Source organism: Falco naumanni, chromosome 12, assembly GCF_017639655.2.
Source record: "Falco naumanni isolate bFalNau1 chromosome 12, bFalNau1.pat, whole genome shotgun sequence".
NCBI lineage: Eukaryota > Metazoa > Chordata > Aves > Falconiformes > Falconidae > Falco > Falco naumanni.
This window is the reverse complement of record NC_054065.1, coordinates 21,134,925-21,150,664: the sequence shown is the minus strand read 5'-3', so window position 1 is coordinate 21,150,664 and position 15,740 is coordinate 21,134,925. Positions and strand designations below refer to the sequence as shown.

Sequence of the window (15,740 nt, the reverse complement as noted above, 5' to 3'; positions counted from 1 at the left end):
TTCTCCTGCCTTTTCCTTGCTACTACTGTTGCTGCTGAAACCTTGCCCCAAACTGAGTTACAATGGAGGTCTTCTCATTCCTCCTTTCTTTTATCCCTTTGTCCATACAGTGCTCAGCTTGAGGAAGGGAAAATGGTACTTTGTCACATCCTCTTGAAACAGTGCAGCTGCAGAGCTGAGTGCTGTGGAACTGGAAGACCTGAGAAGTGAGAGTGGTGTCTCCAGCAGTCTGTTATGAGGGCATGAGTGGGGTGCCAATGTTTATACTGGCCCACTGTATGGGATGAATGTCACCTTACATACAGACTATGCGAAGAATATAATTCTGTAAAGAATGTTTGCTTGCATGACAAAGAGCTTAATGGGGAAACAAAGTAGAGCTTGGACTTTCTGAAAATGATGTATTTCTTGGTTTGCATTTCAGAGCACTGATCCGAAGTCGTCTATAAAAGGTGTAAGCGGTCAGCTTGGAGAGGGGCCTAGTGATGGACTGCAGCTGTCCAGTAGCCTTCAGTTTCTTGAAGATGAACTTGTATCTTCTCCTTTACCTGATCTTACTGAGGATCAGCCTTTTGATATTCTTCAGAAGTCCTTGCAGGAGGCCAATATTACTGAACAGACTTTGGCAGAAGAGGCATATTTGGATGCCAGTGTAGGTTCTAGCCAACAGTTTGCACAAGCTCAGCTTCATCCTTCTTCATCAGCATCCTTTACTCAGGCTTCTAATGTTTCTAATTACTCAGGTCAGACGTTGCAGCCTATAGGAGTTACTCAAGTGGTACAGCAACCTGTTGGAGCATCTTTTGCAAGCAATACAGTCGGTGTGCAACATGGCTTTATGCAACATGTCGGAATTAGTGTTCCCAGCCAGCATTTGTCTAATAGCAGCCAGATTAGTGGTTCTGGGCAGATACAGCTAATTGGTTCATTTAGTAATCAACCTTCCATGATGACCATTAATAACCTTGATGGATCTCAGATAATACTGAAAGGCAATGGTCAGCAAACACCTGCAAACATGAGTAGTGGCCTCTTGGTTCATAGACAAACTCCAAATGGTAACTCACTGTTTGGTAACTCAAATTCAAGTCCAGTAGCACAACCTGTAACCGTTCCATTTAACAGCACAAATTTTCAGACGTCATTGCCTGTCCATAATATCATCATTCAAAGGGGTTTGGCCCCAAACTCTAACAAAGTTCCCATTAATATCCAACCAAAGCCTATCCAGATGGGTCAGCAGACTGCTTACAATGTGAATAACTTGGGAATACAGCAGCATCACGTGCAGCAAGGGATTCAGTTTGGGTCTGCAAACTCACCTCAGAGTTCAGTAGTTGGTCCTCATATGTCTGTTAATATCGTTAATCAACAAAATGCAAGAAAGTCAGTTACACCTCAGACAGTTAGCAATGCTGGAGGTAGTATTGTTATCCATTCTCCTATGGGACAGCCTCATACACCTCAAAACCAGTTTCTTATACCTACAAGTTTGTCTGTTAATTCTAATTCAGTTCATCATGTCCAGGCCATAAATGGACAACTTCTTCAGACTCAGCCTTCCCAGCTGGTTCCCAGCCAAGTGTCTGCTGAGCATGTAATGCTCAACAGGAACTCTACAAACATGCTAAGAGCCAACCAGTCATATTCGGGACAGATGCTGAATAATCAGAACACAGCTGTTCAGCTTGTCTCCGGCCAGACATTCACAGCTCCTGGAAACCAAGTTATAGTAAATCATGGGACTTCACAAATTGTTGGTGGACAGGTGCCACTGCAGCAGGCATCACCAACGGTGTTGCATTTGTCACCCAGTCAAGCTAGTGTTTCTCAAGGTAGATCGAGTTTTACTACGATGTCACCTGGGCAGTCTACAGTCTCAAATATGTCAGCTTCTAATCGATTTGCTGTTGCAAGTTCTTCTGGTTCAGTACATCCTAGCTTGGGACCATCGGTTCAGTCTGTTGCATCAGGAGGAAACTTCACTGGAGATCAGCTTACACAGAACAGAACTCAAGTTCCTGTCAGTGCATCGCATCGTCTTCCAGCATCCTCTTCCAAATCCGCCAGCACCTTCAGTCACACGTCAATTGGAGTAACACAACAACAGTTCGCCTTTGGTCAGGTATGAAAGCTGCTTGAGAATGTAGCGAAAGAAATGCTTCTAAGTTGTGCTGAAATCTGGTTAACAAAGTATTAAAGTTGATGTTAATACAGAGAGCAATAATTTTGCTAATTTATATTTTTCAAATACTGTGGAACTGCTGAAAATTACTGTAACCTGGAGATGTCATTTCACTCGATATTTTCTAGCCTGTCACTGAGTGCAAATGAAGGAGTCTGTCACTTCCATTAATTCAGAAGGTTTTGTTGGTGATATATAGTAATGTCTTCAGAAGTGCTTAGCACTGATCTGTTTCTGCTCCTATTTATATGAATGGACATTGTAAGATTATAAATAAGCTCTCCTGAAAATCTTACCATAGAGCTAGTTTTAAAGGCTGCGGTACATTCTTAGCCACTTTCAAGTCTTCTGACCTCACTAAAAACTGTGCCTGTATTTTCAAAGTTTGACCTATTCAAATAAGGGGTGAAAAAGTTTCTTGGGTTTCTCTGTTATTTGCTGTACTGGCATTTTGCCCACTAGTTCTGTGAGTCTGGAACAGTTAGCAGTTTTCAAATTTGAAGCAAAGACAAGACGAGATGTTCTTAGAATCCTTAAAAGGAAATACATTTAAAGTAGTTGTAAAAGCATAGCATTCAAAAATATTTTCTTTGAGAAGAGGTCTACTTTCTAAATTTGCTTCTAAGGTGAGAATGTTTTTTTGTTTTGGTTTGGTTTTTTTGTTTTGTCCAATTGGTGCAGCTGCAATATATGTGCAACTGTAGTTTGTTTTGGTAAGTGAGCTTCCAGGCTCTGCCAATACTTAATTCAGTCACTTCTCACAGAATTAGCAACAAACTATTATTCCACTTCTTTCTTTTTTTTTTTGCCCTTCCCCCCCCCCCCCCAAGTCGTATAAAATACTGATAACATCCGTCTCAAAATGCATTTGCACTAATTATCTTAGACCTTTCTCTTTTCCCAAAGGTGTGATGGATTTTTTTTAACCAAGACCAAAATGGGCAATGAAAATGTGTCTTAGAAAATAATGTCACTTTAGGAAATAAGGGCAAACATGTTGCAGAACAACCTGTTTAGTCTTTGCCAGAACTACTAGCACAGGTTGTAACATTTTGTTTGCAGTTGAGTAATTTGAGGCCTGCTTGACTTTCTCTTCTTGTGTCTACATCTATTTGTAGACTATGTGCTGGGTCGGTGACTTTCAGCAGTTACAAAAGCATAATATTTCTTACAGCTGTAAAAGATCATTTTAGTTTTGTGCTGAAATTTCAGAGCTGAAAATGGGAACTACAGAGAACAAATTCTACTGTTTAACAAAACCTTTTTGATTTGTTTGTACTTGCATTTTAAATATTGTACTGTATTGTAAACCATGTATCATTCAGTTGCTAAACGCTGGATGGTTTGTTCCACTGTGTATTTTTTTTGTTGTGGAAACAGCTTATTTAGTCATCTTGCAGTTTTGAGACGCAAAAGCTGAGCTTTCTGAGGGCCACTTGTAGTGGTAAATCATGGGGTTTCTAGAATGTAACTAAATTTCTGTTGATCTCTGATTTACTTTATAAAATTACTGAACTTAGGAGGAATTGAGATGTCTGAAATTTCACCACTTACGAGTTTGAGTTTGAAGAAGTACGTGTAGAGCTGAATTTTACTTGCCTTTTTTCTTTTTACCTGTTTATTAAAGCTTTCAGTAAATGTTTGATTGTGGGTTTTAATTTTTTTTTTTTTAATGTATATTGCACAGAAAAAAGCTATGAACCAGACATCACCAGTTTCTGCATCGAAGACACAGGATAATTTGCGACAACCTCAACTAACAAGTCTTCTGAGCAACACACTATCAGGTCAACTAAGGTCTTTTTAAAATCATTTTCTTAATTTTCTCCATCAACAGAAATTGGTGGTTCTTTGATGTGTGAGACTTGCATTGATGGCTCATGCTGATAGGGTCCTAAAGGTTATCAAAATTTTATCTTCAGAAGAACACTAAATTTTTCGGTACTGAATGTGTGCTTTTATATTTCTCAACCACGGCATTTAGTAGAGTGAAAAGTTGAATCTCCACTTTTTCCATTCTATAAAATGCAAAATTGTACCTTTTTTTTTTTTTTTACTTTTTGTCCAGCTTAGGAAAACAGAAATAAGCAATTTTCAAAATACAAGCATGCTAAAAATTCTATGAAAATTTTAGACCTTCTCTTCTGATAGTTGCTTCAGATACAGAGGAAAGAAGAATAGCGATTACAAGGTTATATGCAGGCTGTTATTGTTCAATTTGTTTTGGAATGTGTCACTTTCACTTAAAAGAGTTAATGCATTGTTCATGGCAAAATACTTAGCTTTTCAAGCAGCACCATGCTACTAAAAGGACAAAATCAATATATTCGAAGCAAACAAAATGCAGTAACCTTCATGTTCTCTTTATTCAGAAAGGTTGCTTATGTACAAGATCCCATAATCTATTTGTTGGGGTGTTTTCCCCATGTGTACAGTTATGTGCAGGCTGTCCAGGCAGTTCTCTACAATAGACACAGTATGGTTGGTTGTTTTTTTTTTAAAAAAATAAATTCTCATTTGCATTGGTTGTAATGTAGCGTGGCTGATAAGGTGCTGTTTGAATTCCTGAGCATAGCAATTGAAGGAAGTCTGCCTATTTAGAAAATCTAAAAAAACATATTTATAATGCCTGTGTCTACATACTTTCAGGAGCTCTAGAATTTTTTTTGATTTATTTTCTTGAGGGGAGGGTTAGTATTGGAAATTGAAAATGTATGATTTTCAGTAAATTCTTGGGACGCTATACTTAATGGTACTTGAATTTCTTCTTATATTGCAGTACTATAGTAGATGATGATCTATATTTGAGGATTTTTGTAGCTTGCAGCACAAAATATCAGTCCTGTTTCATTTTTGAGCCAGTTTCTCCACAGGGTAGTTGCACTAATGCTTTTAAGCGTATGAGACGTATAGGTACATGAAATTATTCTGTTCTTGCCTAGGATGACAGTTGTCTTAACATATTTTTTATAGGGCAGGACTGTGGAGGAAAAATCATACAGCAATCTCTAGGGACAGCACAGCCACAAGAAAAAGTAATAGGATCATCATCAGTTCAACAGAGTATACAGGTAGAGAATACTTTTATTTTTATGTTTTCCTTTCCCTTAAAGCTTTAGTGGTTTGGGATGTTTCACCTCCGTATTGATAATCTAGGAGTCCTTGCAGGTTTTTTCAGAGTGTATGAAGTCACTCAAGCTTGTCAAATTCTACCTTGACATAATAAACATTGAGTCTTCTGCAAATTGATATTCTGAATGCTGCTTTGAGATTTAGTATTCAGTAAGTGGTGTCTGACTGTACTGTTCCCTGAAGATAATTTCATATGACATAGCAATTCTTCATTGAGTTGGATGTGATAGACCTGCTCTTACCATTACTTCTTACAAACTCAGCTATTCTCTAGCTGATTGGAGGGCATGGTTTGTGAGAAGTAGCAGAAAAATTCCATCTGGTCTTTGTCTGTTTTATTCTTTAACTACATTGTCATCTTTTTTTGGTTTTGTTTTGTTTTGTTTTTTAAACCACCAGAAGTGTGCAACTATGTACAAAAATTTGACACTATGTCCGGGGTTTGGGGCTGGAAGGGGAGACCAGCTTTTTTGGAGGAGGAATACCAGAACTTCTGGAGGGAGGAAACAATTGTTAACATTCATGGACCAAGTAGCTGAGGACGAGAAGCGAGGTTTTGGTATAGGCTTGAAAGTGTGAGCTTTTTTGTGGATGGAACTAAACTACAAAATGACAGAAGAAAACAAGGGAGGATCAGCTTTAGAATTTTTGTTCCTTGCTGTAAATGTATTTATCAATGTAGTGTGATGTGAATGTTTTTCTCTGCCTTACTGATGTACAAGCACAGCAGAAGATGCAGTAGTACTCAGTTATGAGTTAAGCCTGGTTTTGAAATTGTTGGCTAGACGTTCATTCTCCTGTTGGTGAAGGCTTTTTATGCTCTGAAGCCAGAGGCTTTTTGGCCAGCAAGTACCGTTATAATATGCCTGCTTTATGTTGCTCCTACTTTGCTAAGGATGATGCTCTGTACCACATGCTTTTTTGTTCATTCTAACCATTTTGTAGTTCAAAAGAGCTTTAATGCAGTCTTTCTTAAAAACCATAAGTAACTTTTACTCTGTGACTGGTTTCATTAGTGTGACTAGCTGACTAAAAAAATCCCCAAAACTTCATATTAAACAAAGACTCTGATCCAGAATGGCTTCTTTGGGAGAATACTTGGATTGCAGTAATGCCTCTTAAACAGCAGGGACATGAATGTTTACCACCTCAGAGAACCTCACATCTTAAGACAGTGTTCATGTGAAAAACCTCGGCTTCATAAGTGTCTAAGGAAAGGAGATGATGATGTAGATCTACCTGATGTATGTATCTATAGCATTGACACTGAAACAGAATTCCTAGAACCACTTTCACCCCACACCCAGCCACCATGGCTTTTGAGAATTAAGTATGCAACCTTAGCCTTCTTTCCTGACAGATACTCTTAATCCATCAAAATCAGGCATGATGACATCAGCTGAGAAATGCAGAGACAGTTCTTGAGAGCGGATTTATTTGGAAAAGTTTTTAGTTGTGCGTTTTCTTCTATTTACCTGCTAAATTTGATAACCAACCTTTTTCCTAATGAAGCATGTATATGCACTATAGTGGAATTTGCCTGCAAACGTTTCAGACCTTTGGTCTGGGTAAGAGAAGTGACTTCCCGAAGTGCCCTGTGAAAACAGGAGGTAGTTGAAAGTGTTTATACTTACTTGGTCACGCTTAGTATTGGTGATATACTTAATTTGCAGAAATAAATGCTGAAACTTAGACTTTGCAGGGGAGGGGATATATTGTAATTTGTCTTTTATTTTGAACTTAGGTGGATGGTCATTTAGTTGGACAGAAAAGGCCTGCTGCTAAACAGTTAACTAAAGGAGCTTTGTAAGTCATTCTTCTTTTGTAATTTTTCTGCAGATGTTTCCTCTAACCTTAATCTCTTTTTAGTTTTTTTCAATTTATAAAATTATGTTAAGAGTATATGTTAATTATATATCTTTAATTTTTCTTGTAGTATTCTACAGCAGTTACAGAAGGATCAGGTGCATGCTGTGACACCAGATAAAAGTCAGTTCAGATCATTAAATGATGCAGTTCAGAGACTCCTTTCATACCACGTGTGCCAGGGATCACTGCCAACAGAAGAAGACTTAAGAAAAGGTAATTTTCTTTTTAAGAATTGGAAATAAGATTCTAATCAATGTATTGAGGGATTTTTTTTTAATGTAAGTTAGAGCAATAAGAAAGGGAATATTTTTAAGTTTGTGCAGGTTACTGAAGAACAGTGTTTGAAAGTATGTTCTTGTCCTTCCAGTGGACAGTGAGTTTGAATCTGTAGCTACACAGCTTCTGAAGAGGACACAGGCTATGCTGAACAAATACAGATGTTTGCTTATAGAAGATGCAATGGTAAGGTGTATAACCCATGTACATTTTATGTTTATGGGATGTGATTCAGTTTGTTAAAAAGAAAAATAAAAAAAAGATATCTGCAGGAAGGTGAGAGTTGGGATTACACTTCATTTTGTTGAGGGTTTTAGAGATACATACATACTATATGTATATATGTACATATCTCCAGTGTACTTGTTATACCACCGGCAATCTTAGTGGCCAGCCTGCATTTTTATCAGTGAAATGGGTTGAGTTTGTATTTCCCATTCTGCCTAAAGTACGGATGCTGTTACATTCGAGTTCCGTAGGTGCTGAAGACACATGAACTTCTGCTCTCTGCTTATACATTGCTCTTGCACTGAACAGGCTGTGGGAGTCAGATGATTTCTGTATGTTTCTGTGGGTGATAGAGCCTGAAAGAATGTTGAAAATTTCCATTCAGAGGCCTCCAGCCATATTATAATTGGACCCAAACCATATTACAATTTAGGAAATCATTACTTCTCCTTAGAAGCTAGGTAAAGCTTCACATTTTCATCAGAAGTGCTTCTGATTTAAGTGATTTCACAACCCCAGGCATGAGGTAAAAAGAAAACTGACAGAGCTACTTAAGAATATATTTTACAGGGGTCAGGAAATGTCATTGTAGCTTTAAACATATTAGTTTTCAAGTCTGGAAAAGTTTTGAATTTGAGTATAATAGACATTTAAATCACTCTGCTTTATCAACAGGAATATGTAACGTAAGTGTTAAAATTAATATGGCTTTGGAATCTAGCAGTCCCATTAAAAAAGACACTAACCATCAAATATTTGCAAGTAACTGCAGGTACAGAGGGGGAATGGAGGTTAAAACCTATTCTCTTAGCATCTGGTATGTTGTATGATAAATCCTATTCAGCCATTTTTAAGAGCTTATTTTACATAGTGTTCAGGTTCGGAACTAGTTGCCTGTGTTGTGACTTAGTAGCCAGTGAACTTTTTGCTGTGATGAATGTATCCATCTGGGTTGAAGGCATCATCCGGAAAATGCCAATTGGCACCAGCTACTTAGAAGGATGAGAGAGAAGTGCAGGGAAGTAACAAGACAACAGGGTGGTCCCATTGGAAGTTTTTTATTGTTTTTCTCTCTAAAAGAGAAAGATGCCATATGGTGTAAAAAAAATGTGGTGTGCAGTGGTAAACATACTCAGTCCTGAAAAGGTACAGTTCTTACAGTTGGAATAGTAAATCTTTGAAAATCTTTAACAAGTAAAATGTACCATAAAATGTGAATAATACTTTGTGGTGGAGTTATAGTAGTGGTTGGGGTCCCAGTCAAGGGCATTGAAGATGCTGTGGAATTGGGAACAATCTCTGCAAATGCCTACTGAAAGTAATTTATTTTTCTCTGAAGAGTAACTAAGCTGTAGATACTTTGATTTGGTACCAGCCTGTGCGTGACTACAGAGATGACTGGTTTTGTTACCTTTTCCTGCAGCGGATAAATCCCTCTGCAGAAATGGTTATGATCGATAGGATGTTTAACCAGGAAGAAAGGGCATCTCTGACCCGGGATAAGCGTCTTGCACTTGTGGATCCTGGTAAGTAATTGCTAACTTCTGAATCTTACAAAGGCAGCATAAGTGTGGTGTGTTTAAAAACAGTTGTGGCCACAGTGAGGCACTGATTCCTAGGGATTCCAGTAATCGAAATACTGAATAAGCAGTTGCAAGTTCAAATTCAACATTCTAGAGATACTGTAAGGTTGAAGGTAGTTATTTGGGAAAAGAGTATATTTGGCCTGTTTGGCAGAGAAATACTTCAGAGTTTCTTTTGACAATAGTCATGACTACTGCATGGCCTCCCTCGGTGCTAGTAGGGAACAGTATGTGAGGTTGCTGGCAGTCAGAAGAACACTGCTGTGTAAAGCCTGAGTAGTCTTGTTCATCTTAATGAAGTGTTGTTTTTGGAGTGTCATGGTGACTTAAATGGCAGCATTTTTAACCAGACTGTCGTTGAATGTAGCAACTAGAAACACATTATTTGTGTAAGGTAACAGTTGCTATTTGTTAAAATGTTCTGCATATTCTGCATATTTTAAAAGATACTCTGAGGATTTATTGAAGAAAGTGTTAGTCTTCCAGATACCATATTTGCATATTTAGAATGCTGGGAAGTGCCTTGAATCTGGTTTTACAGTGCACATACGTGCGTAGTATGCTGATTAACTTGGTGATAATCTACACTGGATGCAGCAGAATACTTAAGTATGTGTACGTCTCTTAAAGACACAAATCTGTAGACTGTAGATGTTACTTGAATTTTAATACTCCGAAACTACATTGGAGTATGTGTTACTTTGATGTAGAGGTAATTTAAGTATAATGTTGCAACTTAATTTTCAGATGGTTATCAGGCCGATTTTTGTTGTTCTGCCAAACAATTTGATAAAACAGCTGAAGAAGCACAGTCCAGCAAAAGTGACCATCAGTCTAGCAAAACATTACCTTCTCGAAATCAGACTACCAAAACCCAAGCCAGAGACCGACCAAAATCCAGCTCAGCAGAGTCCACAAATCACAGTAAACTTCCTCTAGTGCCTAACAACGTTCTGACACTGCAAGAAGGAATAGCTTCTACTAAAAAATCAGAGAGCCTCACTAAAGCTTTAAAGTTTGAGAAAGCTAATTGTTCTTCTGAGAGCCAATGCGTGGCCCTTTCTGAAGAAAAGGTGGCTGGGAAAGATCTTGCCAAGTCCACTGAGAATTCTTCGAGTTCTGAAGACTTGTCAAAAACTGTGTCAAGAGGCAGTCATGGAACACACAATAAAACATCAAGGAACACAGTTCAGTCTTTCTCAAAGGTAACGTGTAATAATTCCCTCCAAGACAAAACTCTGAGGAGCTCTCCAAAGAATGAGGTTTTACATCCTGATAACAGGAAAGGCTCTGGTGAACCCCAGCAAGACTTACTGCTCAGTAAGAGTTTAGAAACTACATTTAAAAACATCTTGGAACTTAAAAAAGTGGGGAGACAGCCACAAAATGAGGCAACAAGTAGCAGCTCAGCTGAATTAGAATTTCCTAATTTTTCACCTATTGCTTCACAGGAAAACTGCCCGGAAAAATTTATTCCAGACCACAGTGAAGGTGTTGTAGAAACTGACTCTATTTTAGAAGCAGCTGTAAATAGTATCTTAGAGTGTTAATAGTTACAGTACCATGGACAAGTTATGTTTCTCTTAGCAGAAGCAAATGTGAATGACACCACAAGTACAGCCTGACATGCATTTAAGGTTAATCTTTCTAAACTAGATTCTGTTCTGTGTTTGAGAGCAATACTCATTGTGGTTACAGTGAGATATCCAAGTAAAGTTAATCCTTGTTAGAATGCAGTCTGTTAGGGCCTTACTATTTCAAGTATTATTATGATAGTGCTTTTGATAATTGTGCAGTACTGCAACGTAACAAGGTTGCACGTCATTAGGCCCTATGTAATACGGTAATATACTGACAATCACAGTCATTTGAAAGGATATATTTATTAAGAAGATGTTTTTAAAAAGTGATGAAAGCAACAATTCTCCCCTACCCTTTTCTTCCACAAATCATCAAATTTTTGGTTTTTTTTTTCTGGAAAACCCACTGTACCTCTATTCAGAAGTGATAATCTGCTTTGTTAATGAATCTGTGTTCTAGGATTCTTAAGTTGGAAGGATATCATCAGTGTGTTTACAAGGCTTCATAATTTAAACTTAAAGTGCTTTTCTATTGCTATCTGAGCAGAAACTAGTACTTGATGATATATTTGTAGTGGGTAACTTTAGTCTGTGGGATGATATTATATGATCTTAGTCACAGTGGCATGATATGAAGTAATAAATGCTTGACTAAGGGAGGTAGAATGGAAGCCAGTAAATGGCAAAGTGTACAGGATGAGGCCATGATAGAGCCATGAATTTATATATATAACACATATATATGTTAACTCTTGAGGAAAAGATTTTGCATTTTATAATTGGATGTAGTCAGCCTTGACTCTTTCTGAAGTGGTATAAATGTTGTTTTTTATTTGTTGTTTGGGTTTGTTTTTTTTTTTTTAGACCAAGTGTCAAAAGCACTTTTATTTGAAAACTGTTATGATATTTGTAGCTTATATTTTAAGAGGACATTAGCCTTACTCTTGATTAAATTTAAAGGCCAGTGTTTATTTTTGATTTTTTTTGCTTTTTGCTGTCAGAGAATGTTAAATCATCCACTGTAGCAGTCATAATTATCAAGATATGTACAGACCAAAGTTGATCAGCAATCCCATTGTTTTAACATATCGAAAAGTATGTAATTATTAATTCATATTATAGAGCCAAGTGAAACCATTGCATGGTTTGCATTTGGCTTGCTGTCATGTTGTTAAGATAGAATCTTATTATTTTATTTATTTATTTTAAACTATGACATCTTTTTTTTTTTTGTTTTGTTTTGCTGCCCATGCTGCTTTTTCCTAGTTTACTTTGGTCATGAGTGCTTTTGTGCACGTAAGTGCACTGACATTTGTCATGTGCGTGTAGTACATATGTCTGCTCAGGAGGATATAGCTTTTGTGGTTTCTAAGGTATGCTCATGTTCTCCCCCAGACCTTCTCCACAATTTCTTAGAAGAATTACCAGCCGTTTTCAACTGGCTGATTACAATTTTCATGATGTAGAGGCTCATTGTGACAAGCTGTGGTTGTCAAGTCAGATTGCCAGGAAGGAAAACAAAAGGATTTGGTGTCACTTAATTTAGTCCATCTGAATAGTACAAAAGAAAGCAGAATTAGATGCTGTCCCAGTAGAAGATTACAGTGCAACTCGGTATTGAGCTACAGTCCACTGTCTGACCACTAAAGGAAACCAAATCTAGAAAGCAATGTGAGAAAGAAGAACTTACTTAAAATTCATTTCCCCTTCAACATGAACAGAAATACTGGTTATGTGTGTTACTAATTGCCATTTAAAAAGATGTGCCAATTTCAAAGTACATGTTTGTAAAAAACCAACATTCCCAAGTGTTGTATAAAATATTCAAGGTAATAATAAGTATTGCCAGTTTTAAATTTCTAGTTAGGTGTCCATAGAATAGACTCTCAGGCGGTTAGTTGTTTTCTTATTGGCAAAACTGACAACATAGTCTTCACCTATTGCCTTTTTAGATTTAATATTACGTTCATGGCTGTGTATCCTGATGCATACTTTATTTTACCGTTTTGGAAATTTAACCATTCTAAACTATCTAGGAAGGAAAACAGTGAGTTACACAGCTGTATGTTAACTAGTTAATTTTTTCTTTCATAGGGAAAAAAAGTAAAATTGCACATTCATTCATCCACTTGCTTTTTGTACCACCTCAAAATGGGTATGGGGTTTCCAGCCTCTCTGCAGCAAATACATAATTGAAGTATCAGACTATGTGTCTTCTATTGGATCTCATTTTGGGATGGGGGACAATGGCATATAAAAAATGCCAAATTACAAAAAGTAATCATGGTTGATTTGGTCAGACACATTTCTCTGAAATACTTATGAGAGGAACCCATTGAACAATCCTAGCAAGATTAATCTTGGATTGTTAATGTTCTGTTGTTCACTCCTTTGAATTCAATTCTAAAGGAATTCTGGTACGTGGTGAAGCTGTAAATGAAAGAATTGTATTTTTGTGGTGCTTAAAAAAAAGTATGATATAGGCTCAAGTCCAGCAAAGTATTGTGAATGTGCATGACTTTAAACATGTTCTCATTATTTTGCTGGATCAGCATTGTGATTTCAATGTTATTTAATACTGCCTAATATTAAAACAAATTTTAAACTGGCAATTAAGAAAACTATGTTCATTTTGAAGATTTTAGTATAATTTATCTGTTAGATTAGGGAGGCCTTACAGACTGACTTCACTTAAAGAGGATGTGTCACTTATTGTCAGTGTGGTATGGACTTTATTTGCTTAAATACCTTCATTTGTAAAGTATGTCTCACTTGAAATTGCTTTGTATACATTTTGTAAAAATATTTATAAAATGTTTTGTAAAAAAAAAGTATAACAAATTGCAGTTTATTTTGTTATGTTGGATAAATACTGTTAAAAGACACAAGTCAGTAAATATATTGTTAATCCATGGATAGGAAATGTTTAGTTGGAGATTACAAATTGAAACAACCATTGCAATACAGCCAAAGATTTGGGAAAAAATGTCTATCTGTGATTGTCTTGATTTAACCAAGTTGAGTATTTACATTTCCAAGAGAATTGTTCTCAGTTTTAAGTAATACGGTTGCAAAATATTCTTACTCCTGTGCTTTTTATATGGCAGCTCTGTTATCAAATATTTAATAGGCCAACTTCCTGTACTCTTTATGAATCTTTCTGAATGTACGCTATTAGGATTTGGTTCCTGTGGCATTATAACTACGTACGGTAATGTTGATCTCCAGGTGACAAGGATGCCACTGGCCCTGCTCTGTTGCCATTAGAAATCTTGTGATGGTGAGGTTGCTGAGACGTGCTCTCCTTCAGCATGTTTTCACAAGGCAGAGGCATCATCATCCTGATACCTTGGGGGGGGGTGTGTAGAAGAGAGGGTTTTTTAGTCAGCTGGCCACCTCATCTGTGCTACAAGTTCCAGAGTTGTGCCGGTTGTATTGGTTTATAGATACCTGTGTGTGCAGTATTTCCCTTTCCTTCCTTTTGGCTGTGAGAAGGTATTACAATTGCTGGGATACGATGCTTCTTCCTACTTTCAGAGGACTGATGAACCTTTTCTTACTGTGATCTCATTTTTCAGAAAGTATGCTGAGATTCTAATCTAGTAAAGCTCTCGTGCTTGGAACTTCAACACTATTTTTGGAGGCTATGAAAACAAAGGATTGGTGAAGTGCACTGCCTTTTAACTTGGAGTAGGTTCCGCAGTGCTGAAAGGTAGAAGTCTTTATGGTTAGTATTCATTATTTTGTCAATCAGACAAAATAAACATGCCTTTCGAATGCTTCCCACATGGATTCAGACAGTAAGAAAATGAATAAAATCAGTTATATATTATTCTAATCTCTGTTTGGGTTAGGATGGCTAAGCATCCTGGATTTTTTTTTCTTTTATAATATCCCTATAGAATTACCAGACAGACTTTCTGGGTTGGGAAACATTTGATGTGCAGTTAACTGTGCAGCTGTCTCCACTTTAGAGTATCTTTTCATTACAAGAATATGGTTTATTTTTTAATTGTCTTTCAATAGCACTTGTATGGTGGGGTTTGTTACATTTATTCCAACACTGAGGGCAGAATTTCTGAGGATTTTTGGCATATGTGTTGATGCATAGCTTATTTAAGAAAGTCAGAACACCTTTCATTTTGAGAATCTGTACAAAGAAAAAAAAAATTGCCAGAATAAGCCTGGCACAAGGAAAAGTATGTCAGTGATTTTTAAACCTTAGAGAAATTTCTCTCCTCTTCAGAAATGTTTCCTTTATAAGCCTTTGAATTTTTCCTGTAGACCTGTACATGCTTTTTTTGTGGAGTTTGCACAACAATGTGTTTGTCAGACAACTTCAAGTAATGCAAGAAAGTGCCTTCATGACTTTTGGGGGTCAGCTGTCACTTCGGTTAATGAAAGTCATTGCAGAAAATAAGTGGCTGGAATTGCAAAAGTGAGCTAAAATAGTTGACATTTATATGAGGCTAAAATCCTGTCTGGATTATTGTGATCAAAACTAACGTTCAGCAACTGAAACTAAATTCAGAAATTACAAATTGTGAATTTTAATTGGAGATACTCAATACTGACAGCTTTTTGAAATGATCGGGTAGGACAGAAATGACAAGGAAAAAGGTGCTTGTTTTTTAAACTCTGCGTGTAACTCCTGAAGCTGTAACCACAAACTATGCTGTTATTTTTGTGAGTGAATTCCATTGCTGACTAGTCAGACAGCTAGTAGGTTTCCAGAGAGCTGCATACGGTGTGTATCTGTGTACAGAAGAACTCAGTTAAGGAAAATGGCCCGATTTGGCTTCAGTTGTTATTATATTGAAAGTAAAGGGACTGACATTACACATACAGGTATTTAGATGCTTTTCTTGCACTGCAGCATTCAGCCAT

The 15,740-nt window shown here is 37.0% G+C and overlaps 1 protein-coding gene across 8 annotated transcripts in view; it reads left to right on the top strand.

Annotated features, from left to right (window-relative positions):
• Positions 1-12,893, top strand: part of BICRAL (BRD4 interacting chromatin remodeling complex associated protein like) — a 45,065-nt gene extending 32,172 nt beyond the window's left edge. For all 8 annotated transcript variants that reach the window (XM_040612129.1, XM_040612127.1, XM_040612134.1 and 5 more), the window contains 8 exons: positions 425-2,125; positions 3,873-3,972; positions 5,159-5,256; positions 7,062-7,123; positions 7,254-7,399; positions 7,554-7,648; positions 9,114-9,216; positions 10,021-12,893. In XM_040612129.1, coding sequence (XP_040468063.1) covers positions 425-2,125; positions 3,873-3,972; positions 5,159-5,256; positions 7,062-7,123; positions 7,254-7,399; positions 7,554-7,648; positions 9,114-9,216; positions 10,021-10,823 — 3,108 coding nt within the window. In that variant the 3' untranslated portion in view covers positions 10,824-12,893. The remainder of the gene's footprint in view (positions 1-424; positions 2,126-3,872; positions 3,973-5,158; positions 5,257-7,061; positions 7,124-7,253; positions 7,400-7,553; positions 7,649-9,113; positions 9,217-10,020) is intronic.
• Positions 12,894-15,740: the final 2,847 nt, after the last annotated feature.